The sequence below is a fragment of the Panthera tigris genome, chromosome E1 (genome assembly GCF_018350195.1).
Source record: "Panthera tigris isolate Pti1 chromosome E1, P.tigris_Pti1_mat1.1, whole genome shotgun sequence".
Classification (NCBI taxonomy): domain Eukaryota; kingdom Metazoa; phylum Chordata; class Mammalia; order Carnivora; family Felidae; genus Panthera; species Panthera tigris.
The window spans coordinates 193,763-221,233 of record NC_056673.1 but is presented as its reverse complement, the minus strand read 5'-3'; the positions used below and the strand labels follow the sequence as shown (position 1 = coordinate 221,233).

General features: G+C 53.4%; 1 protein-coding gene and 1 long non-coding RNA gene across 11 annotated transcripts in view; both read left to right on the top strand.

Annotated features, from left to right (window-relative positions):
* ZZEF1 (zinc finger ZZ-type and EF-hand domain containing 1) overlaps positions 1-14,584 on the top strand; it is a 100,799-nt gene extending 86,215 nt beyond the window's left edge. For all 4 annotated transcript variants that reach the window (XM_042965374.1, XM_042965372.1, XM_042965373.1 and 1 more), the window contains exons 45-55: positions 100-291; positions 1,063-1,163; positions 2,274-2,409; positions 2,512-2,871; positions 4,680-4,823; positions 5,309-5,477; positions 5,838-5,936; positions 6,334-6,499; positions 11,186-11,339; positions 11,930-12,001; positions 13,661-14,584. In XM_042965374.1, the coding sequence (XP_042821308.1) occupies positions 100-291; positions 1,063-1,163; positions 2,274-2,409; positions 2,512-2,871; positions 4,680-4,823; positions 5,309-5,477; positions 5,838-5,936; positions 6,334-6,499; positions 11,186-11,339; positions 11,930-12,001; positions 13,661-13,741 (1,674 nt within the window). In that variant the 3' untranslated portion in view covers positions 13,742-14,584. The remainder of the gene's footprint in view (positions 1-99; positions 292-1,062; positions 1,164-2,273; positions 2,410-2,511; positions 2,872-4,679; positions 4,824-5,308; positions 5,478-5,837; positions 5,937-6,333; positions 6,500-11,185; positions 11,340-11,929; positions 12,002-13,660) is intronic.
* A 6,234-nt stretch (positions 14,585-20,818) lies between these two features.
* Positions 20,819-27,186, top strand: LOC122233404. Of its 7 annotated transcripts, none has more exons than XR_006210938.1 (7): positions 20,819-20,907; positions 21,223-21,302; positions 21,866-22,592; positions 23,682-25,359; positions 25,575-25,732; positions 26,210-26,382; positions 26,542-27,186. It is a non-coding gene; the product is annotated as an uncharacterized LOC122233404 (long non-coding RNA). The 7 variants fall into 7 exon arrangements; XR_006210937.1 differs by lacking the exon at positions 20,819-20,907 and adding an exon at positions 21,081-21,106; XR_006210940.1 differs by lacking the exon at positions 20,819-20,907 and having other exon boundaries at positions 21,026-21,302; positions 21,866-22,581.
* Positions 27,187-27,471: the final 285 nt, after the last annotated feature.

Sequence of the window (27,471 nt, the reverse complement as noted above, 5' to 3'; positions counted from 1 at the left end):
GAGGTCAGATGTTTTCCACCCTTTGAGGGTTAAAGATATGTGTGACATTCCCACCCACTGAACCCCCACACCACCGCCCTGCCTGTTTTCTGCCCATAGATTTTGTCCATCATGCTGTACTCCTCAAAGAAGGAGGTCCACACCTTGGTCGAGCACCCAGGCCTGGAACCGGAAGAGCGAGGGGATCAAGGGGAGGATGCAGAAGGCGTGGTCAGCAGCCCTGGAGAGCCGGAGCAGAGGAAGCTAGATCCTTTGGAAAGCCTGGATGAGCCCACCAGAATATGTTTCCTGGTGAGTTCTGGGGCCGTGGTGTGGACGGTGGAGGGACTCCACAGGATGGATTCCTTTTGGCTTGCACCTCGTTTTTGCCTCTGTGCGAAAATGCCTCTGTCTGACATGCTGGGAGATCACTTCCTGAAGACTCAGTTGGAATTGTGTAGAATCGATCCGGAAGGATGGAGAAGCCCTTAGCACAGTAGTTCTTAAGCCTTTTGAGTCTAAAAGCTTTAGATCTTCTCTCCCGTGAAATACGCACGTGCAGTCGTGCTCATAGTCTGCAGCCCGTCCATTGTGTCTCCCCGTGGCTTCTGAGACGCGCGCTCTCACAGTCCCTGGGGAGGCGCTCTCCCTCGGATCAGCGGCCGCAGGAAGAGCACACGGGTATGGGCGGGAGGTCAGGAAAGCAAGTTTAGTTTTCTGGGAAACCAAAAGGAAGTATAGCCTTGGACTTCCGGTGCCAGCGGTCAGACGGGGGCACGAGGCGGCTGGAGAGAAGCCGGCAGCGATGCGGTGGCAATGGCAGCTCTCAGCCGTCAGCACTGCATTTGGGGGCCTGGTACTCCTTTTGGCGTTTCCGCGCTTTATGTTGTCCTTTGAATTTATAATAGCAGGTTCCACGGTCCATGGTTTAGAGTTTATAATTTTGTTTGCTTTAAGTGACCACACAATATTCTTAAAAATTATAACCTGTGGTAATTCTAGAAAGAGTTATTTTCTCCCTTTTGCGTTCAGGTGATCCGGGATGTGCGGAAGCACTTTTAAGTTGTCTCTCTTCCTCTGCAGATGGCGCACGACGCCCTCAATGCCCCTCTGCACGTTCTCCGGGCCATATACGAGCTGCAGATGAAGAGGACCGACTCTTTCTTCCTGGAGGTTCAGAAGAGGTGAGGACCCTGCCAGCAACACGTGGGTAAAGACTCCCGGGAGGCCACGACGTGGAGCTGGCCCGTGGTTCTTCGTGAGCGATGTGAGAGCTGACTGCCGCACGCCCGCGTCATCTGAGTGGCGGTCGTGTCCCTCGCGGGGGTGCCAGTTGACGCCGACGCCAAGGTTCCTTTCCTACGTCGCCCTAGGGCAAACAGCGCAAAGCAGGGCCCTCTAGCCAGAGTGTCATTTGCTTGTTCACCACGGCACATTATTTCCATGGCGTTCCCCCAAGGATTCTCATAGAATTTATAATGTTCCCTTTCTCTTGCCGGGAAGTTCAGGGCCGGTTCTTGGGCCCAACTCCCACATGTGTGTGCAGCTCATCTCCCCCTCTGTCCCTCATATCCTGGTTTCGACTTCCTGTTCTAACTTTCTTCTGCGTTTTCATCCCGTATTTCTGTTTTCCCGTACGTATTTCTTACGTATCGCCTCGAGTCCTTTGTGAAACGAAGCAGGGCACTGCTGGAACTAAGAGACCCAGAAATAACCGGGTCAAGGAAGATAGAGTTTGTTTTTCCTCTCGTGGACTGTCCAGGGTGGGTGGGCAGCTCTGCTCCTTGGAGTGGCCCTGTGCCACCAGATGGCTCACCCGTGCGTGCCGCCTCTGTTCCGGCCCGGGGGGAGGGGGAATCGTAGAGAGAGGAGCGCGTCCTCACCCCGGCCGCTGGGGGGTGGACTCTGGAAGCGGCCCGCGTTACCTCGCTGGCCTCCCGTGGGCGCAAGCCCGGCTGCACCGCCGCATCTAGCTGCGGGAGGGGCTGGGCACCACATCGCCGGCTGGGGGGCTGTGTATCTTGCTACAGCGTTGGGGAACTTTGTTCCTAGGCTCCAGGGAGCGTGGATCCTGAGGGACGCCTTGCATTCTCTGCCGCAAGCGTGTACGTGCACGTCTGCGTGCATGAGCGAATGAGCGCGGTGAACTGGTGTCGCAGACTCGGGGGTGTGATGATGTAATTGCAGAGTCCCAGGAAGACACCTCCCGTCAGTGTCCCTGACAAGTTCCACCGCAGGCTGAACTCTTCCCTTTCGGTACCTCTTGTGCCCATCCTCGTGCCCCTTCTCCGCAGGTTTGATGGGGATGAGCTCACCACGGACGAAAGGATCCGGACCCTGGCTCAGAGGTGGCAGCCCAGTAGGAGTTTGAGACTGGACGAGCAGAGCGCCAAGGCCGTGGACACAGACATGATCATCTTACCGTGCCTGGTACGTTGCCTCCCCCTTGGAGACGAAAGGTCGGCCCCTGGCCCCGCACCCCAGCCAGTGGGGAGGGGCCGGCTGCCGTAACAGTGGTCTTTGGGTTTGCAGTCGCGGCCCGCACGCTGTGACCAGGCCACTGCCGAGTCCAACCCCGTGACCCAGAAGCTGATCTCCAGCACGGAGGGCGAACTGCAGCAGAGCTATGCCCAGCAGCGCCGGAGCAAGAGTGCCGCCCTCCTGCACAAGGAGTTGGGCTGCAAGAGCAGGAGGGCCGTCCGCGAGTACCTTTTCCGCGTGAATGAGGCCACGGCTGTCCTGTACGCCCGCCACGTGCTGGCGTCCTTGCTCGCTGAGTGGCCTGGGCACGTGCCCGTGAGCGAGGAGACCCTGGAGCTGAGCGGCCCGGCCCACATGACCTACATTTTGGATATGTTCATGCAGCTGGAAGAAAAGCATCAGTGGGAGAAGGTGATTGTTTACTAGGTCAGGCTGGGTCCTCGCCCTCACTGCGCCTCCTCTGCGCCCCCACGTTTGAACATGCTTCCTCCGGATGCAGCGGAGGCTGGCCGTGGGCATGGCTGGGCTCTCCCAAGTGCCGGCCCAGAGCGGAGGTCACAGCCTGGGCAGACGTGGTGTGCAGAGAGCGCTCGGCCCGCCGATCCCGTGGAGCCTGACTCTGGCACGCTCCCCGGCCCATCTCTTCTCGTGGCGCCAGGTCCAGAGGACAGGGTGAATTACAGCCCCCGGTGTGTTCCGTGGTACAGGACGCCTCCGGGGTGGTTTGCGTCTTGTTCCTGGAACATCGGCCCCGGGACGCTTGCACCTGCTGCAGTGTAACCAGCGAGAGTTCTGTCGTGAGGAGGTGCAGCCAGGGACCTGTCCGAGGCCCCCGGCCTCTGGGGGGCAGGTGTGGGGTCTGCACCCTCACCCCACACTCTGGTTCTCAGTTTCCAGGCCTCTGGTTCTGTTCTTATTCTTTGATTTGAATTGATTTGATTTTTTTTTTTTTATGTTTATCAATTTTTGAGAAAGAGAGCATGGGCAGGGGAGGGGCAGAGAGAGAGGGAGACACAATCTGAAGCAGGCTCCAGGCTTGGAGCTGTCAACAAAGAGCCCGACGTGGGGCTGGAACTCACGAACTGTGAGATCATGATCTGAACCAAAACCAAGAGCCAGATGCTTAACCGACTGAGCCACCCAGGCACCCCATTCTTTTCTTTCTTTCTTTTTTTTCTTTCTTTTTAATGTTCATTGACTTTTAAGAGAGAGAGAGACAAAGCATGAGCAGGGGAGGGGCAGAGAGAGAGGGAGACACAGACTCCGAAGCAGGCTCCGGGCTCCGAGCTGTTGGCACAGAGCCCGACGTGGGGCTCGAACCCACGAACCGTGAGATTGTGATCCGAGCTGAACGAAGTCAGGCACTTAACCACTGGAGCCCCCCCCCAGCACCCCTGGTTTTGTGTTTATTCTTAAGTCAAATCTTCAGCTTTGTCTCGAGAGTAGCGTTGGGGTAGCAAGGCTTCCCAGGGTGCACATACGTGAGGAGCCTCGTCGCAGAGCTGGCCTGGCCTGGATGGCGGGAGCTGTGGGCACCACCTCCAGCCGAACGGGATGGTTTTGTCACCACCTTACCAGATTCCAAGTGCACAACTCTTGAGTCACATTTACTGCCGCCTTCTTCTTCCCTGTCCCCTTGGCGCCCACATACATCATGTGCCCTCACCCACACACATGCCCGCCCTACGCGAGGACTCCTCAGGATGTGAGTTCATCCTCTTCTCCTTAATTTGCCTGTCAAAGACACCACCAGTCTGTAAGTCCTGGATCTGGCCCCAGCCACACAGCCTTGGAGGTGCTGGCGGCTCTGCTGTAGCCGCACCTCTCATCTGCGAGTGGCAGAGGGGCACGTGGCCTTCCCCACCCTCGCCCCGAGGAGCCCCCAGTCCCTCACCCCCTCGGCATGTGGCCTGTTGTGCTGTAATTGTCTGTCCGCATCCTTCCCCTGCTGGTCTCAGGACTCTTCAGGGCCCGGGACACCCCTGATAGGTTCTGCTGGCTCTCTCCGAGCTCCCCGAAGTGGTGTTCTCCAGAAGGAAAACCAGCATCCCAGTGAACAGGAAGTCCCCCCTCTCCCCACCCCCCGCCGTGAGAGGCGGCGGGTGAGGTCAGCCTCTGTGGTGATGCCAGCCCCTCTGGACAGGCCTTGGGTTGAACTGGGCTCCTCCTCCTCCCTGCCACCGGCAGGCCCTGACGCTCGCTGCTTCGTGCCCCGCCAGATCCTGCGGAAGGTACTCCAGGGCTGCCGAGGGAGCATGCTGGGGACCATGGCCCTGGCTGCCTGCCAGTTCATGGAGGAGCCTGGGATGGAAGTGCAAGTGAGGGAGTCCAAACACCCGTATAACAATAACACCAACTTTGAGGTACGCTCCAAGACGTGTGGCTGGCAGGACCCACGAGGGGTGCTGAGAAGCTCGCCAATGCCCCGAGCGGCTCCCCGCCCCCCACCCCTGCCAAGCCCCAGCCAAGAGAGGGCCTCCTTGGTCCCAAAGCCAGGGAGTCTTTACCACCCAGTCTTTTTTCCTGGTGACCTGGTTTTAATGGGAAAAGTGGGCGCCCAGGCCTGGGGTGGGGGGTGGGGGTTCAGTTTCCCTGCAGCTAGCTCCTTGCAGGGAATCCTTGGCATCTGAGTGTGCGCCTGGGTTCAGCCCTCACTGCACCATCTCGATGACGTGGCCACACCTCGGAGACCCCTGTCCTTCGGTTTAATTCACGTGTGCATGTTCCTGTCCCGCCAGACCGAGGGCCGGGGAGGGCAGGGCTGACATTTAACCCTCTCACATTTGCAGGATGTGGCAGGAGGCAAACCCTCAGGAGTGACAGAGGTGTCTTTCTGTCCCCTCCCCAGGATAAGGTCCACATCCCTGGTGCGATCTACCTCTCAATCAAATTCGACGCGCAGTGCAGCACAGAGGAGGGCTGTGACGAGCTGGCCATGTCCAGCAGCAGTGACTTCCAGCAGGATCGACACACTTTCAGTGGGTCTCAGCAGAAATGGAAGGATTTTGAGCTTCCAGGTAATAAATACTTGGTCATACGGACTCTTACCATGAAGTACTTAAACTCAATAATGAGGAGCGCCCGGGTGGCTCGGTCGGTTAGATGTCCGACTTCAGTTCGGGTCATGATCTCACAGTTCATGGACTCAAGCCCCGCGTCGGGCTCTGTGCTGACAGCTCGGAGCCTGGAGCCTGCTTCCGATTCTGTGTCTCCCTCTCTCTGTGCCCCTCTCCTGCTCATACTCTGTCTCTCAAAGACAAACAAACAAACTCAATAGCGAGAGAAGGGACGTGGAGGGATGTCACATGGGGCTTAGTCTGTCGCCATTCTCTGTTGCTGTGGTGTCCTGACCTGTTTCTGGTTCTTGTGTGACCCAGGAGATACTCTGTATTATCGCTTCACCTCTGACATGAGCAACACGGAGTGGGGCTACAAATTCACTGTGACGGCTGGGCACCTCGGGCGATTCCAGACAGGTGTGTGCCCTGGTCTTTCTGTGTGTAGGATGTCCCTGCCGGGGACGCTCGGGGGAGGGGTAGGTGCCATTATGTCGCGGATCTTTGTTACAGTCAAAGCAGGTACTTTGATACTAGCACACGGCCACCGTGGTGTGCTGTGGTGGTTGGCTGTCCTCTTGCATGGACGGGTAGAAGAGCACCTGTGGGCACCTAGAAAAGACCCGTCTTCTCTTGGAATTTGCAGGGTGGTTTGCGAAAGGGAGGAGCTGAAAATGTTGGTCCTATGTTGCTTTTATGAAAGGCAAAATTTGACCATAGTTACCTCCTCGTATTTGTTAAACATAAGAGTTAATAATACCAGAGTAAATACAAGAGCTAATCATTAAAATATCGGTGTTTTGTGGTTGTGGGCCAGGGTTCGAGATTTTGAAGCAGATGTTGTCAGAAGAAAGAGTCGTGCCCCACCTCCCACTGGCCCAGATTTGGGAATGGCTGGTGGGTGTGGCTTGTCGCCAGACTGGCCATCAGCGATTGAAAGCCATTCACCTGCTTCTGAGGATCGTCCGCTGCTGCACCCACAGGTGAGCCGCTCTCCGTATGTGAGTCCTTCGCAGGGAGTTCGTGGACAACTGTGAATATCTCCTCCCACTCTGGCTTGCCGTTTCTCTGTACTGGAGTCTGATGAAAAGAAGTTTCTAATTTTGACATCTTGCCGTTCATCAATCGTGTTTTATGGTAGTGCTTTTGTTGTCCTGTTTAGGCAGTTTCCGCCTCACTCCACCTTGGGGTGGTGAAGGTGCTTCCTGTGTTCTAGAAGCTTTTGTTATTTTTTCTTTCACTCCTGGCTGTACGCTCCACGCGGAATGACGTCTGCGCAGGACGTGAAGTGCAGGGGGTCAGGGTTAATTATTCGAATGTGAGTCTCCACCTGACCCCAAAGACCACTTGTCCCTCACCTCACTCCAGCACCCTGTTGCTCACAAGGAGGTGTCTGTACAGATGCGTCTGTGTCTGGTCTCTGCTGCTCCAACGCTCTTCATGGTCCTGGTGCCAGTACCACGCTGTCTTAACTATCGTTGCTTTCTAATGAATTCGCATATCTAGTCGCATAAATCCTTTGCTCTTCAGCTTCCAGGCCGTCTTGTCTATCTTTGACTCTGCATATCTATATACATCTTAGAATTGGTTTGTTTCTCTTTTTTTCCCAGCTTCGGTGAGGTGTAATTGACAAAGTTGTAACATATTTACAGGCTAGAGGAGATTTCTTGTGTGTCCGCGTTGTACAAGGGCCCCCATCAAGTTACTTAACACACCCAGCACCTCATGTTACCTCTGTTGTGTGTGACAGCAGTTACGCGCGCCTCTCTACGATCCAGTATGGTACGCCGTCATCACCTGTAGTCACCGTGTCATTCATTAGATCCTCAGACCTTACTTGTCTTACAGCTGAAAGCTTGTCCCTTTGACCAGCCTCTCTGTTTCCCACACCCACGGCCTCCAGCAAGTACCTCTGTGTCTATGAGTTTGACTGTTTCTTTGTGTGGTTTTGGTTTCCACATGCGAGTGAGGTCATCCAGGGTTTGTCTTTCTCTGGCTTATTTCACTCGGCACAATGCCCTCCAGGTCTTCCTTCTTTCTCATGACTTTCCTTCTGGCACATACTCCGCTGTGTATATATGCACCACATTTGCTTTCTCCACTCCTCCATCGATAGGACACTTAGCTTGTTTCCATGCCTTGACCGTTGTGAATAACGGTGCAATGAACATTCGAGTGCAGGTATTGTTTTGAGGTAACAACTGCATTTCCTTTGGATATAAACCCAGTAGTAGGATTACTGGATCATACTGTGGTTCTGTTTTGAATTACTCGAGAAAGCTCCATACTGTGTCCACAGTGGCTGCACCAGTTTGCGTTCCCACCAGCAGTGCACGAGGGCTCCCCTTTCTCCACATCCTCGCTGGCACCTGTTACCTCCCGTCTTTTGGATACTAGCCACCCTAACGCATGTGAGGTGACAGTGTGGTCTTGACTTGAATTCCCCGATGCTGAGTGATGTTGAGCATCTTTTCATGTTAGCCGTATGGGTGTCTTCTTTGGGAAAATATCTGTTCAGGTCCTTTGACCATTTTTAGTTGGGTTATGTGGGGTTTTCTGAAAGGGAGCTGCATGAGTTCATTGTATATTCTGGGTATTAAGTCCTTACTGGATGTGTGATTTACCACTGTTTTCCCCCATTCCGTGGATGCCTTTTCATTTGTTGATGGTCCTCTTTACTGTGCAGAAGCCTTTTGTTTTGATGTCGTTCCTTCCACTCGTTTATTCTTGCTTTTGGTGTCCACTCCAATGGCAAGGAGTTTACCTGTATGTGTTCTTGTAGGAGTTTTATAGTTGGTAGTCTTACATTCAAGTCTTCAATCTATTTTGAGTTAATTTTTGTGCATAGTGTGAGAGAGGGATGCAGTCTCATGCTTTTGCATGCGGCTTGTGTCAGGTTTTCCCGACACATTTGTTGAGGTGACTGACTGTCCTTTCCTCGTTGCGTATTCTTGGCGTCTTTGTCAATTAATTGGGTGTCTACGTGTGGGTTTATTTCTCGGCTCTCTGTTCTGTTCATCGATCTTTGTGTCTTCTTTTATTCCAATACCATACTGTGTTGATCGCCATGGCTCTGTATTGCAGGTGGGAATTGGGATGTGAGAGGCTTCTAGTTTTGTTCTTTCTCAAGACCGACTTGGTTATTTGGGGTCTTTTGTAGTTCCTTGTGGATTTTAGGATTTGTTTTTCCTATTTCTGTGAAAATGCCATTGGGATTTTGATAGGGGCTACATGGAATCTGTATATTGCTTCCGGCCGTATTTTAACAGTATCCTTCTGGTCCTTGAACGCGGAACAGCCTTTCCACTTGGTTGCGTCTTCAGTTTTTTTCATCAGTGTTTTATAGTTTTCAGCGTACAGATTGTTGATCTCCTTTGTGAAAATGTATGTCTGAGTATTTTACTGTTTTATCCTGTTGTAAATGGGATTACTTGTTTAGTTTCTCTTTCTGATAGCTCGTCATTAAGCATATAGAAATGCCGGTGGGGCTCCTGGGTGGCTCAGTCAGTTGAGTGTCCGACTCTTGATCTGAGCTCTGGTCATGATCTCAGGGTCATGAGTTCAAGCCCCACGCTGGACTCCACGCTGGTGTGAAACCTAGTTTTAAAAAAAGAGGAGAGGCAGCTGGTTTTTCTATATTGATTTTGTGCCCTACGATTTCACTGGATTTATGAGTTCTAACGGTTTTTCTGTGGCGTCTTTGGTGTTTTCTGTAGAGAATGTCATCTGCAAACAGAGACATTTCTGTCTTCTTTTCCAGTGTAGACGCCTTTTATTTCGTCTTCTTGCCTAACTGCTCTGGCTAGAAATTCCAGTACCTTGTCGTGTTCCTTATCCGCTTGTGTATTTTCTGTTCACACACATATGCACATACCCCGTCTCACCTGACGGGGTTTGGGTGGACTTCAGAGCACTGAACCGTCTATGTTGATTCCTCTTCTCTGCGATCCTCCAGTGCTCAGGTCTGAGTGATGTTTCTATGTAGAGGATTTCCATTAAATTAGATTTATCTAATGTTTTTGATGATACTGTAATTGGTGTTGTAGAATTCTTATTCTTCATTGTTTCTGCTCATATATAATTCACTTTTGTGTATTTTCCTTGTATCCAGTGACAGTGCTCTGTTGCTTAACTTGGAGAGCTCACGTGTCGCTATTCAGAGCACAGTCACGTTATCTACAAAGAACCGGGTTTCGTTCCTCCTCTCGGTCCTTAGACATTTTTTTTTTCCTTTTTGCGCTAGCCGTGACCTCCCCAGAGTACTGAGTAGAAGTGGAGGTTAAAGACCCGCTGTCTTGTTCCTCACCTCAGAGGGCAGGTGTTGGCGATGTGTCCCTCACGCGCACGGTGTCGGTGCGCCTCTCTAGCAGTTTCCAGGCACACAGACACAGGATGCCGCCAGAGCGGAGAGATGATATTCAAGATAGCACGCCATCTTCTGGTGTAATATGGAGCTGTTATTGAAAAAACAAAGGGCTCTCCGAGTCGGGGAGAGAAAAGGGTGGCACGTTGAGCCCGTCTGCGCGCGGGCAGGTAGAGAGAAAGCCAGCGTGATTGCCATTAGCGCCGTGTCCTCGTGTGCGACAAAGGCCCCTTGGCCCACAGGGGCTGCATTCTGTCCCATTGAGAGCAGCCTGCAGTGAGAACCACGTGGTGGTTGAGGGATGGGCATGAAACTGTCTTCAGACGGGCGGGTCTTTCCCTGCTGCACGTGATGTGCCTGTGCGGTTTGCCGACCTTCCTCAGTCCAGACAGGCCGGGCAGAGGGGGAAGGCAGCCCCAGGGGAGGGGTGGCTGCCAGTGGCCGGATGAGCCACGGATGAGCCACGTAGGAGCGCTTTCCTGAAAGCTCAGCTGTAGAGCTGTCTCTTTAAATCAAGCCAAGTTTTCCTGGTGGTCTGGGAAGACTCGCTCTTCTGGGAGAAAATGATGGGCTCCAAGAGTAAATGTGCAGAATACTTCGTACAGTCATACGTGAAAGAGAAAAAGCAAAATTTAGGATTATAAGTATATAAAGTCATGTCGTAAGGCTCAGAATATCATTTCCTGACTTTTCTTCTCATAAGGACGTTGAACTAGAAACACAGCACGTCCTCCCTCAGAGTGAAACACGCAGTGAGTCTCCACGGAGGCCTATCCAGTGGAAAAGGATTCTGCTCTACTAGGAAAGGGTTCTGGCCCGAGCGACCTCACAACCATATTTCTTGTGTTTCGTGAGCGTAAGATTATTATAGTGGCTTTCATTGCCTTTTAACTGCCTCTTTTTTTCTTGATTGTTAAAGCAACAAGTGTTGCAGAAAATCTAGAAAACGGACAGAGACAACAACTGATAACATTTTTGATATATTTGTTCACTGTTGTGTATAATACAGTTACACGATACCATATCTGCAGCTTTATGCCTCCTTTTTTCCACGTAACATTTATCTCGAGATTTTTCCACGAGGTTCTTCCTAACAACCGTTTAGAGGCATGCCGCTGATTTACAGGCCTGGGCTTCGGGGTCTCCTGCATCCTTGGAGTCCTGTTCTGAAGTTTAGGTTCTGCCCCTTTCCCTAGTTGCCACTGGTGGATATTTTTGGCCATTTGGGGGGACAGTGATGACTTTACTGGGTGTGGGGGGGAGTCTGTCAGCTGGCGTCTGTCTCACGTCTCACCCCCTCCCGCAGCGACCTCTGTGATCTGACGCTGCTAAAGCCCCTGTGGCAGCTCTTCACGCACATGGAGTACAGCCTGTTCGAGGACGTGACACAGCCTGGCATCCTCCTCCCCCTGCACCGCGCCCTCACGGAGCTCTTCCTTGTCACTGAGAACCGCGCCCAGGTGAGCGGTGAGGGCCCTGCCGGAGCGCCCCCGCTGCCCGGGCTGAGGGCCGAGCCCCGGGGTGTCGTCTGGGTCGAGGCAGACCTGCGCAGGGGGCAGGCGTGGCCTGAAGTACGCATCCTCACCTCCGTCCGGCCCCCCCGGAATGCTGTTTTGTCAGGCCTAAAGCCACAGGGGAAAAACTGCCCTGGGTCAGTGCTTGACAGTAGTGAGTTCTGGAAAATAAAATGGACGGCTTCTTCCTTCTTCCTTCTCCTTCTTCCCACGAGCGTAGTAGGCTCATTGAACATGTGAGATGAGAAGGTCTTTCCCAGTTCTTTAGCTTACCCCTCATTTTCGACATGAGGAAACCGACCGGAGCACCCTATGGATGAGTCGGGGCAGAGGGCTCCCCGCCCCCGCTCCCCCCCCCCTTCCAGAACTGGGCACCTGGCTGCTCCCGGTCCAGCTCCTCCCATGGCTCTCGAGTGAGGTAGTGCCGTGAGGTGCCCGCGGAACCAGGAGCGATCACCCATGCGGGACTCCGTGGTGGTGGGAGGGTGTCCCCTGGGTGGCGGTCCCCTCCAGCCACAGCCATGCTCTCTCCGCAGGAGCTGGGGTTGCTGCAGGAGTACCTGCTGGCCTTAACCACCGACGACCACCTTCTCCGCTGCGCGGCACAGGTATGCCTCCCCGTGGCCAGATGGCCCCATTGCCATGGACGGAAACCCCCTGGGGTTCACCCGGGGCTCTGTCCCAACCCCATTGCATCCTTCCAGTGTCCGAGGAGGGAGCTGAGCCCCTTACTCGGTGTCCTTCATATCCAACCGTGGGCTTGGAACACGCTAGCAAGAATTTGTCTTTGAAACCAAAACAACCAATGCCTTAAATTGACAGTTTGCCTGAAGTTTCCATAGAGTTAGATTTCAGTTTTTTCCCTGGTAGGAGAACCCCTGACAGTTTGGTCCCAGGACACCTTTCCACTTTTCAGTTATTGAGGGTCCCAAAAAGCTTTCATTTGTGTGTTGCACATATCGATACATACCATTAGAGATTAGGTTTTAAACTTAGAAATTAAAACACTTAAGCACTTAATTATCACTTTAAGAAATAGTAAACTTACTCCGTGTTAACATGAGTAACACATTCTCTGCAAAACAGCTGTATGTTCCCAAACAAAACCATCCTTGAGGAGGCGGCTGTCGTCCACGCCCGCCAGACCTGCGTCCTGCTGCTGCAGCTGTGCTGTCCTGCACCGGCCTCTGGGAAACTCCCCACATGCTCCAGAGCGTGAGGGTGGCAAAGGCACAATGTCTTAGCATCACCACGCGGAGCCCGGAAAGGGTCTCGGGGACCCCCAGGCGCAGGCCACATGTTGAGAACCTTAGACCCGCAGACCCTTGAATATCACAGAGGATGTGGTCCAACCCTACAGTGGACACAGGGGGACACTAAGGCCTAGAGAAGGGGGAGGTTTGCCCAGGGTCACGCTTGAGTGGCTGTCCAGCCGGAGCCCTGCGCTCTGTTCTGCAAGTCTGCTCGGTGAGCACACGGTCCTCTCACAGGAAAGGGTCCTGCCTGCGGAGAAGCAGGAAGCCCCCATCCACTTGGGGCGTCTGTACAAATTCTCCTGAGACCCGGAGGCACAGTAGAACCTCCCTCCCCTCCTAACAGGTGCCTGCCCCCACCGCCCCCAGTACCCCTGCTTTTGTGACACGCAGCGAAAATTTGAGATTTGACCATATGGCACCGAGCGCTCCATAGATTCCTGTGGGCTCTTCCCTCTCACCTGCCCCTGTGCCCAGTGTCACCCTCGTCCTGACCCTCCCCACAGCCCATCCACCGTGCTGGACCAGGGCTCTGCCTCGTCCTCCCCCAGCCGCCTTCCGCCCCTGCTGCACAGAGCCCGCACCACGGCCTCGGCCTGGCTCTAGGGCGTCCTCCTTCCCAGCAAGGACCCTTCCTACACTGTGGCCCAGCGCTGGCTGGCTGTTTCTTCCCTTCTGCACCTTTGTGCTCCTCCCTTTCCCTAAAGAGCTTGCCCAGACACCCCGTGGGCAGCATCCTCCGGGTCGACTGAGCCCACCAAGCATTGCACCCGCCCCTCTTACAGGGCAGTGATGCTCTTTCTACCCTATGTTTGGAGCTTCCTTGTGGTTGAGAGAGTTTTTCTCTCTCTCCTCTAGACTGGTGCTCCGGGTGAGGGGAACCACATTTGCTTGTGTCTCCCTTACCCCAGCCCCACCCCCAGTGCTCAGCAGAGGCTCTTGTTCAGTCCACACATAACGAGTGAGCAGTTGAATGGTTCTCGACATTGGCAGTGACCCTTTCTCCCTCCACAGGCTCTACAGAACATCGCTGCTATCAGCCTGGCCATCAACTACCCAAACAAGGCAACCCGCCTCTGGAATGTCAAGTGTTAGCCCTTGGTATGGTATGCATGGACCTAGCTGATGTGTCCACACGGGTTTTAGAGCAGACGTCTAAACTCATTCAGGGAAATGCCCATGCTGTAGCGTCCGGCCCCCCTTGAGCTCCCCCTTTGTTCCGAGTAGAATGCCAAGTAGTCACGCCTCCAAGAACTTGCCACGTCACAAGCTAGACACCTGCACACACCATAGCATATGAGAATGAGTATGAATAACTCAGAATTATTCGGGAGGGCAGGCAGGGGCCCTTGAGAAGGTTGTTCAGAGACCAGCCTGGAAAGGGTTCTGTCTCCGTCGAGCTGGAGCCGGCGGCTGAACGCGGCGTCTGCCCGGAGCTGCGTCCCTCAGCAAGACCTCCGGCAGTGGGGGCCTGGCCGGGGAGCTCTCCCTTTGCTCTTGCTTCTTGAGACTGGATGGTCCAAACCAAAGCTGATGAGAGCTCGTCCTGGCTGCCACCTGGCCCCCAAACACCCACGCAGCTGCCCCGCAGAAGTCATCAGTGACAACAAGTGCCCTTGGAAACGGCCAGCGGGCCTCCCACGTGCATCGCTCATGCACCGGTCCTAGCGCATCTGCGTTGAGTTGTTTCAACTTATTCCAGTTTCCACCTCACATTTTTAGAGCAGAACAACATGACTCCCTTGAAAGGCCCCACGGGAGGCCCGGCAGAACGGTCACGCAGGGGGACACACTGTTTGTGGAAGCAACAAGTCGAGGAATTCTCTTTAGCTTCTGTACTTAAATACTTGAAGTGTTATCAGATGAGATCTTATTTTAGAAGTAAAAACAAAACAAAACAAAAAAAGACAAAAAACCAAATAAACAAAAGACACATGATTTTATTTCTTCTCCGTAGTCATGGGCAGCCCAACGTGTCCGCCCCAGGGCCCCACCTGCTTCTTCGGCTGTCATTTGTCTGGCTATGAGTGCGCCAGGTCTCGCGAATGCTGTTTTCCATTTTTCTTTTTATGATTGCGGTCTTGCCCTGAAGTGCCGACGATTCTCTTTCCAAAGCCATGCTTTGGCGCGTGAGGGCGGGGTGGGTACCTGGGCTGCGCGCAAGGCTCGGTGAAGAGCGCTTGGGACCGCTGTCGTTTCAGGGCGGGCATCCTGGCCTGAGCACGGCCTGCTGCGCGGGGCCTGGGGAAGGCCGAGGGGAGCAGGTCAGTGTTCCCGTGGCCTCTCAAGCCCCCTTCGCAGGGTCTGCGGGGTCTGGGGTGGAGGGGCCCGAGAGTGCAGGTCCCACGAGTGTCTTCCTGCAGAAGCACTTTTGCCTTCTTGGTCAGGAGGCCGAGGGGCAGCAACCTCATGCAGCCTCAGAATTGGATTCTCACTCAAGCCCCAAGCTACACGTTGAGCCAGCGTGTGGGGGACAGTTCAAAGGAGGTGCAAACCGAGGGGCCCGTCCTGAAACTTGGTGACGTCAGGCCTGGGGCCCGGGCTCGGTCTGGTCCCCCGTGGTGTCGGGATGCAAGCTCTGGGCACTGCGGCTTGGAGGAAACCGTCCTCAGCTTTCAGAGAAGGCCCCACGCTCCCTACCACCCAGGCCCAGGCCCGTCTCAGTGCAGAGGGGGGCCTGGAAGATGGACGAGACGGTGTGCTCGCCGCTTCGCCTCGCTGCCACCCACAGCCCTGGTGCCCCAGACCGACTGACCAAAGCAGGACAGATGGCGGGGCGGGTTCACACCTCCTGGGGTGGTCACTGCCAACCGTGTTCCCCATCCTGCTGGGAGGCCTGACCGTGGGTAAACGCCGGCCCCCGCACCGCTGCTGTCTCACGCCGCCCTTGCCGTTCTGGCCTCTCTGACTTTGCACGGAGTGAACCCGGGTTCTGCTTCGCACACAGCCGCTGCTCTCCCCCGCTCAGCCCGCCCCACCCACCTGGGCCCCTGGGCCCCACCGGCCCGCAGTGTCTGGAAGAACGGACACCGCCGAGACCAGCCTGCCTTGATCCTTCTTGGAGGCAGAACTTCCAGGCAGGAGATAAAACTGGCAGGAAAAAAGGTGTCGTGGAAACATGTGCCTGATTTATAAAGAGATTCTGACCCAAATCCTATATATTGTACAGACACTGTTCCTAAGGGGAGGAGTGACTTATTTTCATCATTGTTTTTAATTTGTTTTCTTACGGGTTTACGATTTTGAATTTTTCTTATTTGTTTGAAAGAAAGAATTTTGATTATATCAAGCTGAGTGATTTCAGCCTGTAAAAAGGATGTTGAGTTGTGGGTAAAATATGCAAATGAAGAGAAATATATTGTACAAATTCTATATAAAAAAGTGCAACTGTGTGTGGGGTTTTTCTTCCGTCTTTCTTGTGAGGATCATACTTGCAGCTTCTGCCCAGCCCAAAGGGATGGAATTGCTGGAATCTCAAGGACTTGTGGTTGACAGGAGCCAAAGGTGTGAGACACAAGCCCGCTGCCCCAATCTAAGCGGGGACGCGGAGACTCCGAGAGCTGCAGTGAAGCGAGGCTCTGATCAACGTTCTTACAAGAGCGGGCGTCTGACGGACAGGCGCACTCCGAGCGGTTACAGCAGACGATTTATCTCCTAGCTGAAGTCCCTCCCCTGCTTCCTCATTGGCTGCGTGCTACAGAGGGTACAGCCTTACGCCGACGTGGCCTGTGCCCGCCCACGGGAGGCAAAAGGTAGTCTGATTAGAACAAGTGGACGTTCCCTGGGGCGACGCAGAGACGTCAGTTCGGTGGCGCGTGCTCATTGCAAAGCCTTTGAAAAAGAATCCCGCCAAACGGAGGCTGGAGGGAGGGTGGGAGAACTAGGAAGTGAGGTGTCTAAGGTTTTGGGACCCCACTGTGGGGGTGGGGAGGTCCGTGCAGATTTCCAATAGGCTGGAAACTACTGTTAACCAGATAGCCCAGCTTTTAGTTGGTACTTCTGGAAATGAGTCATCTCCCTTAGTTCTCACAATCCCTCCTTTTCTAAGTTGATTCCATTTTTATTTATATTTCCTTTATTTTTGAGGTCTTGCTCAAACATGCTCAGGAAGTGTGGGCTTTCCTCACAGTCAGGTTTATCTTCCAATAATAATAGGTTATTTTGGACATAAGGCACAGACATTTGTTTCTTAAGAAGAACCTTATGCCCAAGGGGGTTTGCTGTGGTCAGATGCTCCCAGCATTTTTCCAAAATATGTGTTGTCGTTGTTGTTTTTCCACCCAGGGATCCCAGGTCTTAACCGTTCCTTCTCTGCCTACTGAATCTCATCTTTTCCTATCATATTCCCCACTTTGAATACATGACTCCTAACTGCCGTTAGGAATGGGGACAACGATCGATCTTAACTCCCTTCTGCTGAAAGGGGACAATGACCGGGGTATGGCAGTCAGGGCAGGTTCCGAGGTCGATCCAGAGGTCCGAGATAACGGGAGGGTGTTTGGAACATTTGGGCTAGCAGAATTTTCTTGGAGGTCTTATTTTTCTGGCATATCATCTGCTTCTGCAAATGACATACATAGAGTATTAGACTAACAAGCATTAATATTCCAAATGCAATGCCTCCTAGGGAGGAGACCACACCATGGAAAGGAAAGATGCATTGTAGCCATCCCAAAAGTCCCTGACATGTCTGGTCATTTTTTTTTTTAAACTTAACTACAAGTTCTCCTCTCTCTTCCATATTTATTTGGATATTGTGATATTGTTGGTTAGAATAATTAAGCAAGTTAACTAGTTTTTGGTTCTCGATCCTCGAATCTTCCTTTGGCCATCCAGTTTCCACAGGAACAAACTCCACGAGGAGTATTTAACTTTACCTCTCCAATATCCAGGTTACTGTAAGTTCAGGCAATTATTTATCCATCCTGGAGCTAGTAGCCCGTCGTCCCTAATTCAGTCATAATGTCCCTTTCTAGAAAGGGAGTGGGGCTCTCTGCCTTTATCAAAAAAGAGGGCGGAAAAAAAAAGTCTCCCCAAGTGCACCCCAGGGGCTGAGAGAAAAATTTAGTCATAGGTTTTCTGGAGACGCCTCTAATAGCTACGCGGCATTTGGATGGTCGGCCGGGGAAAGGACGGAAAAGGCAGCTGAGTGTCAAGAAGGAACTCGAGCGGTTTTCCTTCTGTTTTCCAGAGTTACCCGAGGCTCTGGGTTTTCAGTGGACAGTTGGTTCAGGGGGGCCACTGTGATGAGCCCCAGGACTGATCCGTTCCCTTCAGGGACACTGGGTATCTGAGCCCTTGCAGACTGAGGTCCCCGAGGGCATCCGGATCTCCAGTGACCGTCTCCACACAAGCGGCCTGGCTCACGGGGTTTCGACTTCGGTTGTCCCCTCTGAGAACACTGGTGTTTCCAGTGCCCTGAATGGCCTCGGATATGGCACTTGGTGCCAGGACCTTGGGAAGTCTGGTTCGACATAGTATGTAAGGCCGAGACTAAGGCCTTACATTTTTTTAAAATTATTTTTATTATTTATTTATTTATTTATTTGAGAGAGAGAGAGAGAGAGAGAGAGAGAGACAGAGTGTGAGTAGGGGAGAGGGAGAGGGGGACAGAATCCGAAGCAGGCTCCAGGCTCTGAGCTGTCAGCACAAAGCCCAACTCAGGGCCCGAACCCACGAACCGCGAGATCATGACCTGAGCTGAAGTCGGACACTCAACCAACTGAGCCACCCAGGTGCCCCAGATTTTTTTTTAAGCCTTCTTTCCTGTTCCTGATTCTCCTCTTGATCTCGATAGTCATATATCCAATTGGCAGCTTGTAAAAGCTCCTCCAGGGTCCCTTCTGGACCAATAGCCAATTTTTGCAGCTTCCTTTGAATATCAGGGGCCAATTTTGTCTTTCGGACAGATTTGTCCTTTAGAATCTTCTCAGCTTCAGAGCGGGGAGGCCTTTCCAGGAAGGCCACCAGGCTCTTGTCCTATGTCTGTAAAATAGTGGCTAACTTAGCATAATTTAAGGGTTTAACCTTAGACCTTAATTTCTCCAAAACACAAGCTTGGAAGTGGCAGCGATACCAAACCCCCAGCGGGATTAACATAGTCTCAGTTTGGATCTTGGGGTGGAACTGCCTGAAATCCAGTAGGGAACTGGGAGTTCCCTGAAGGACCTCCAGGCCCATCGTAATTAGTTAAGGAGTTCCTCATCCCCACATCTCTCAGCTGCTGCCAGAACCCCACATTTCTCTGTCTCATTAAGAGTCTGATTCAACAAAAGCATTATATCTTTCCAGGTCAATTAAAAAACCTACCTAATATTCTGAAAAGCCTTTATATACTTATCCAGATCATCAGAAAATGTACCTAGATATCCTTTCGTCCGTCTTAAATCTTAGAGCGAAAAAGGTACTTGTAATCTTATCATGGTGGTGCCTCCCTGGGTTTCTCCTTCTGGGGCTCCAGCTTCTTGTAGGGGAAACACGCCTGTCACGCTACAGGGAGGGCCTGGGTAAGGTGGGCAGCAGGGAGCAGAAGTGCACGTTTGAGGTCTGGGTATATGGATGGAGGACCCGAGGCGGAGGCTGAGGTGAAAGCCATCGCTTCCTCCCTCTCTAGGTCTGCTTTGGGTACAGGCAAAGGGCCCTTAGCTGTTTACCCTCCTGATGACTGGACTTCAGAAAGGGTTGGCCTGACACCTACCTCGATTGTCTCTTAAGGCCCCCAAAACACTGAACATAAGGACTTCTCCCCATTTCCCCTCACATTTGCAGATCAAGTCCAATCGTAGGATGACATTACAATCGGTATTTCCCTCTGGCGGCCAGGTTTCCTCCTCCAATTTGCGTTGGGGCCAAGCCTCGGTGCAAAAAGAAAATGAGTTGCTGCTTCTTCAGGGTTTGTGAACAAAGTCATCCCAGTTTTTCAGAGTGCATCCCAAAGGGGTATTGGCCTTGGTTAGGGAATTGCCCATCTATAGGAAAAAGAGAAAAAGGCATCCCTGTAGCTGGCCAGGAGAAACCTCACCTTCTAACCCCGCACTTTGGCTGGCTACGGGATCGGCAGCCAGAAGCCCTGTCAGTCTCTCGAGCTGCTGGGAGTAGTTGCTCTTACCCAGGCTTGACCGTACTTCCGAGAGCTGACCTGGTCTTCCATGATTTCTCCTACCCGTTTCCTGCCTGCGGGACCTTGGGAGTACAGACTGTGACCATGAAAAACTCCCATGGTTGTTGAGGGATGCATTAATTTAATTTATCCCAATAGTAATTTATGTATCGATCATAATAAAACCGTTCCTCTTTACAAATCTATTTTAAAAGGCTAGCGAAAACCATTGGCCCCCCACCCAAGGATAAATTGGCCATTGAAGGGGGGCTAAAAGGGCCAAAGTCGACATCTATTCCCCTGCCTTTTTTTCAGCAATGCCCACGTAAATATGTTCCAGCCATGTGGGTGTCCATTTCACAGTCACTAGATTGGTACAAGTTGGCATATACTGGGCTTAGTGTAGCAAAATGGCCCCATGTATCCCGGTAAAACCCTTCTCATATCTTAGTCACCCAACCCTCATATGGCACAGGCATCCATTCCTCTGCCTTGCAGAAACAACACAAATGTGGCACGTTTGGAGGCTGGCAGCAGGGACATTACCATCATCTCCCCAGCCTTTGGATCAAAGGAGGGGCAATTTCAACCAAGGCTTGAGCAAATCAACTCAAAAGGGCGTGCTGTCCTGCTCTTTTGGTTAAAATCATAGTTCTTTCCATCTTTTTGGGCAACAGAGGAAGAAAAAAAAAAACTTTATTTTTTTTTCCAAAAGCAGACCAACAATCCAAGAAAACTTTGTCTTTTAACAGAGAGTAAATCAGAATTTTAATCTTATACCAGTGGTTTCGCTGAAGTGAAACCAACCTGAGCATCTTAACAGGCATCTGAGTTATCACTACTAGTTTGTCACCTTAGCAACAGGAAAGTTCTAGAAGAGCCAGCCTTGTGGTATCTCCCCACAGAAAGGTTCTGTCTCCCAAATAGCAGAAGTGCTTCACCCCAACTATGCAGGCATGGCTTGCAGGGCTCAGGGATGCCACCAGCCAGCTGTGGCACCAGGGGCGAGTTCCCTGGCCAGCCAGGCCACCCCATAATGAAGATTAGAAAGGGTCGCTTACGTCATGAGCAAGGAAAGGGCCTGGCTGTGACAGGCTGTCTTAGGATTCACCATTGCCGTCCTGGACTGCTAGGCATGGAACATCGTGTGACCAACATGAAGGTGACCCACTCCACCCTCACACACTGTGCTTGGCGGGGGGGGGGGGGGGGGGTGGTTAGCCTGGGGGGTGACGGCCCTTTTGTGACACCAGCTTTGCTAACAGCCCTCCAGGTATGTTCACACCCATAGCCAATGGTCGTGATGATGACATGAACATGCCCACCCTCACAGAGGGCTTTGTGCCATTCAAAGATTCCAGGTCAGAATTCGAATTACAAGTGGCCACCTGTGTCATCAGCATTGTGACAAGCCATCCTGTGCCTTCTCAGTTCTTCTCCCAGCCCACTGATGGATGGTCATGTTCCCCTCCCACAGACAGCAGGATCCTGCCAGGAGCCCAGGCTCAGCAGAGATCCTCACCATCCCTCATGTTATCACCATGACAGTTCAGAGAGGTGGGTGTTGTCCTGTCCATTTTACAGACTCAAAATTTGAGTCTCAGGGCATTAGATCCTCCTTGTTGGCAGGAAACACAGTCTGGAATGATACCATGTCACCCCCTTCTCCAAAGACCATGACTAGAGACAGCAGACAGAATTCAGACTCTCCAGGGCTGACCCACAGAGCACAGAGAAGAGCCATGCCAGCTTTCAGCTCCCAGTGCTAGGGGCACAGTATCATTGGTCAAATGTCTCCCCACCCCCACCGGGAGCCCAGCCCTCCACCTACTTCTGGAGGCCAGGAGAGGTGGTTGCCTCGGGGGCTGGGGAGAAACTGGACAGTGATCTGGCCAGTCGTCCAAACTAATATGTGGAGACAGAATAATCACCCCAACAGGCATCTCTGGGGAGGACCCGCCAACCAGAGCTGGGGTGCACTTTGGATTTGGGGTGTGGGGTATAAGAGCTCCCTCTCTCGAGCTCTCCTATTTATAGTGGCAAGTTGGTAGTGATGGACACAGGAGTACCAGCCTCCCCTCCATCTGGTCCTCACTCTCTCTGCTGTTCCTCCCCCACAGAGCCCCAGTGACCTGTGTCACAATAGGATCTTGTAGACATGACTGTGACCTCCAAGCCTGGGTCATAAAAGACAATAACCCTGCCAGGCTGTCTCCGAGAGCAGCCGGCCACCATGCCCTGCAGATGCCCAAGCAGTCCTGTGGAGAGCCATGTACGGAGAGGAACCAGCCGTGTGAGGGATTGCCTGGGAAGGGAGTCTTCCGGCCCCAGCCACACCTTCAGATGAGACCACAGCCCCAAACACCCACCCAACTGCTCCCAAATTGCTGACCCCCAGAAACCAGGAGAGCTCATATGTGTTGATCGTTATACGACTGTAAGCCTTGGAGTACCTGGTTGGGCAGGAGGAGGCAGCTAGCGGTTCTGCCCCCTGATGATGAGACGGGACAATCCATATTGTCACCTATATGCACCCCACACATGCACACAGAAGTTTTTAAATGGGACTGTGCATCACCATATTTAAGCTAACACCAGCTGCTATTTTAAATAAATCCTAAAGTCTGCACAGCTAACACAAGAGGGAGGACGTTGTGGAGGACACGACGTGTCTGGTGGTTCTCCTCCAAGCAGGAATTATGGACCCAAGACCTCTCTCCCCTGCTGGCTCTCCAATTCAGTCCGAAGATGGGGACAGAGACCACGGGAAGGTCACAGCACTTCTAAACCCTCTGGACTGGAAGTGCCACTTGCTGGACCCACTCATGTTCCACTGGTGAGAGAGGGGTGAGTGCTGAGGATGGGCTCCGGCCTGGGAGCCCCTGCCTGGCAATAGCACCATTGCGTAGAATCCGTGTCATTAGCTACCCATCTCTGCTGTGTTCCTATTCTCTCGCTTCTGAAAATTAGAAGCTGTGTTGTGGACATTGTGGCAGATAGACCTCAAGGTGCGCCCAGATCTCTGCCTCCTGATATCCATGGGAACACAGCAGAGGTGATAACACATATGTGGTTATGTCCCATAAGAGTGTCACAGTGTCTCCAGCAGACCCATCCCCCAGGTGGCCTGAGGAAACCCGTGGCCATGCAGAGAGGGTCTGACCCACGTGGAAACTGAGCAGCCTAAGGCCTGAGTGAGGAGGCAGGTCCTGCCTTGGGGGAGGCCTCGGATGGGACCCCAGCCCCAGCCCACACCTTCGTCTCAGGGGACCCAGCTGAGTTGCTCCCGGACTCCTGCCCACGGACACCATGAGATCGTAAATGTGCTTGTTTCAAGCCCCTCTACACGCACCCGTGTGCCCACTACATGTATCCACTCACCTCGATGCCCCCCTTCCTGCACCCATCTTCCCCCCTGCACCCACCCCCCACCCTCACTCCCCCTGCACGCACCCACCTGCCCACTTACATGCACCCAACCACCTTCACCTCCCGGCGCACGCCCACATGGCCCCCACACACACCCACCTACCTCCCTCATGCACTGCCTTACCCCACTGCCCCTCTCTCCGCACCCACATGTCCCTGCATGCACCCCCCACCTGCCCCCTGCCCCTCTGAACACACCCGCTGGCCCCCCTGCACGTACTCGCTTTCCCCCCTCACGCGCACACCTGCCCCCCTGCACGCAGCCAGGGGCCTCTGTCTTACATTTTCCTGACATGAGCCAGGATGTATTTTCGGCTCCTGGGATATAGTCTCTGAGATGTTGGTCTCTTGTCTTCCTGGTGTTGTCATTACTGAAATGAATTACTTTCTTGTGTCATTTCCACTCACATCTCTGCCTTTGGATTCTGTCGGCATCGAGTGCCCCCACCCGGGGCGCTGTTTGGTGACCCTGGATTGGAGATCTTGCCCCCCTTTGCCCTGTCACAGGACACTGCAAGTTGCAGGGGAGAGACGAGGCCGAGCCCTCCTGGGGAGACCCCGTGCACCGGCAGGGAAGAACCCCGGGCACCACCTCCCAGGGCGGAAGAAGGGGAGCCCACGCCTGCAGCAGGTGCGGCTGAGCCCCTGACGCCCTGAGAGGCTGCACGACAAGACTGGAGCCAGGGAAGCTCTCATCCAAGTTGGAACATGAAGAGGAGAGTTCCCCTCGGGATCTTTCTGGATGCAGATCCTACATTGCTGGAGGTTTACCTCAGAAGAAAGCCCAAGAATGGAACTTCTGACTTGTTGTCCTGTAATGTCCTCCCTGGAGGGAAGGTCTGCATGAGTGACAAGATGGTTCTTCCACGTGGCTGTGGGTGGCTGTGGGGCCTCCAGGCAGGTGCTGCTCTGCCCTCAGCGGTGTCCCTGCTCCGCGCCCGTCCTCCCTTCTCCTGGTGTCTGTGAAACCAGCAGAGAAATGGAAGAGCCGGTGAAACTTGGAAGAAGCACGTGTCCCTTTACGTGCTTGGGACCGTCAGACCTGACGCTCACGGGATCGCTATTGTGAGTGTGGACAGAGGAAACACCCACGGGCACTAAAAGGCTGTTGGCACGAGTCATTGCTAACAGTCACAGAATCTGCAGTTTCAGGGCCTGGGTCAGGTTAGGGTGAGCCCTCCTGAGACACACCAACACGTCTAACGGCCCCTCTGCCCATAAAGGTTCACGGTGGCTGGGAAGTCACCGCTTCCACCCGACGGACGGTGACAGCACCTCTTGAACCCACCTGCTCAGAGCAGCCCAGGTGGCAGGGACCCGTTTCCAGCCTGGCCTCCCTACCCCACACAGCACCTGCTCTCCAGCGTCTTCCCTGTTTCTGAGTCTCTCCTCGCTTTCCGTCTGCCTTTCCGTCCCCTGTCCCTGACTTCCTGCCGAGTATTCCTACAAGCCAACAGTTCAGCTCGGGCAGGGGGAGGTAGGTGGCCAGGAGAGGCTCGCCACACTCAATGAATTTCGGGGCATTCCGGCTATTTCCTCCCAGCCCAAAAGACTGCCCAGCTCCCTGGGAGCATCCTGGCTGTTTACTGGCAATGAGGGCACTGTTGAAATCATCATTATTTTCAAATAACGAGTATTGATGAGGATGTGGAGAAGAAGGAACCCTCCTGGTGGGAATGAAAACTGGTGTAGTCACTGTGGAGAACACTATGAAGGGTCCTCAGAAAGTTAAAAATAGAACCACCCAATGGTTCATAATTCCAGTCCTGGGGATTTACCCGAAGGGAAGGAAATCGCTGTCTGGAAGAGATCTCCGCACCCCCACGTTCATGGCAGCATTGTTCACAATGGCCCGTCATGGAAACAGGTTCAGTGTCCATCCGGCGAGTGATGCCTTTATGAAGGAATATTGCTCAGCTGTAAAAAAGAACAGGCAGATGTGGAGGACGTTATGCTGAGTGAAATAAGCCAGACACACAAGGAAAAGGCTGCGTGGTCTCACTTACACGTGGAATCTGCCGAACAGGCAGAAGTCGAGTCTTACGTGTGTGGAGCCCCTGGCACCCCACTCGGGCCTGCCGGGGCCCAGGGAAATCAGCGGGGACCTGCTTACCAAGCACAGAATCGTGCAAAACAACACATGCCGTGGCCTCCATCTGGGCATCTCCGTGGTTTGGATGCAGTGGTGGGTGAGCCCAGCAAAGTCTAGTTCCGTGGTTCAACCTCAGCTGCCCTAGGCAGCATACATCCCTGTGGCTCTCTCGCCAGTCTTGCCCTCCCCAGAGAAGCTTCTAGATGTTGGGAGGGTGTCCTGAGGGTGGAGGGCCGGGCGATGGGTCTGCTCCCTTTGCTCCAACAGGGCCTTGGACCCCCAACAGCCCGAGATGATTCTCTTTGCAGTGGCCCCAGCAGCCCCCTGAGATGCAACGCAACGTCCCCGGTCAGCAGGGGCAGCCACCATAGTCCTCAGTGATCCAGCCCAGGGCCCATCAGCGCTGTGGCCGAGACTTGGGCTGCAGAGGCTGGAATGTGGCCTCTGAACAGCCTGCTGTGCACAGGTCAGGCCCTGTCTCTGTTTCTCTCCCTCAGTCTCTGTCTCTGTGTCTATCCCCCATGTGGTCTCTCTGCTGGGTGCCCTCACAGTCCAGCATGTCACATGGACACTACTTGAGCAGGTGTCCCAAGAGAAGCAGGTACAGCTGCACGGAGCCTCAGGAGTCCCATGGGCCACAGAGCCCACCTGGGGAGCTGTGGGAGCCCAGGGAGAGGTCGACTGTCCAAAGCCCAACCCCCGACCACCCCAGGACACGGCTGCCTGGCCAGATCCCCTCCTGCCTGCAGGTGGCCTCCACAATCCTCAGGGTCGGTGGGCAGTTTCCCACCTCTCTTCCATCTGGATGTGACACCCTCCAGGTCCCTTGTCTTCCATGAGTGTGCTGTTAGGTGGGTGGGGTGGTTCTAGATATGGCTTCTAATTTCAAGCAGGGTCTATGTTCAGATCTCCTAAGTTCAAATCTCGATTCTGTTTGGATTAGAGAAGGAAGAACATGAAAACGTGAGCAATGAAGCCAACAATAACCCATCATTTAAATCCTGCTTCTCACACTTTGTCTTGGAAACAAAAAAGTGATCCAAGGAATTCATGCCCAGTCTCCACCCAACAGAACCCTGCTGAGGCATCGATGGCCTTGCAGATCCTCTCCAGCAGGTAAGATGAGGCCAGGTGGATGCAGGCAGGGCCGGCTGCAAGGACAGCTTCTCCGGGAGCTCCCCAAAGTGGGGATCAGCCCGCACATGGGACTTCCAGCTAATCTGGATCAGAACCCTGTGCCCATGTGTCTGGGGACTCATCTCCACCTATCTGCAGGGCCTCCCAGGCTGGTGTGGTTCCTCCACCAGAAATGTGAAATCTTCTGTCACCATATACATTTGGGAAATGCCAGGAGCATCTCCTCGGGATTCAGCCCCCAAACGGATGGGCATGCGCACTGGGCAGGACCGAGCAGCGGAAGCTGAGTGCCAACGTGAGTGTAAGCGGTCGGGCCGCCTGGCAAGCATCTGGCAGCTTCTCCTGGAGGGAAGCACTCACCTGGCCTGTTAACTGGGACAACTGAAAATACATGCCCCCCACCCCCGCCAAGGCCACCTGCCCCTGTTTGGACAATCACCTGTCTGGACAAGGAGGCCAGCACGTCCTGCATGTTGGTGGCGGGGGGGAACTCAAGCCCCGGGGTGTCAAGGGCACAGCGCTGGCTGCCATCCGCCTCTGCCCACTGGGAATGCTCCGGGGAGGGGCCTCTAACCAGACTTGATAGACAGAACATATAGACTGCACACTTTTGTGTGGACTCCTGACACTCAGAACCATGTCTCAGAGATTCATCTGTTTCCTGGCGTGGACCCTTCATTTTCTGTGGCTGAGTGGTGTTCTACCATGTGAACACTCCGGGATTCCTTTGTCCGCTTGGATGGTTCTTAATTTGAGGTTACAATAAAGCTGCCATGAGCATTCTTTCTTTTTTTTTTTTTCAATATATGAAGTTTATTGTCAAATTGGTTTCCATACAACACCCAGCGCTCATCCCAAAAGGTGCCCTCCTCAATACCCATCGCCCACCCTTCCCTCCCTCCCACCCCCCATCAACCCTCAGTTTGTTCTCAGTTTTTAAGAGTCTCTTATGCTTTGGCTCTCTTCCACTCTAACCTCTTTTTTTCCTTACCCTCCCCCATGGGTTTCTGTTAAGTTTCTCAGGATCCACATAAGAGTGAAACCATATGGTATCTGTCTTTCTCTGTA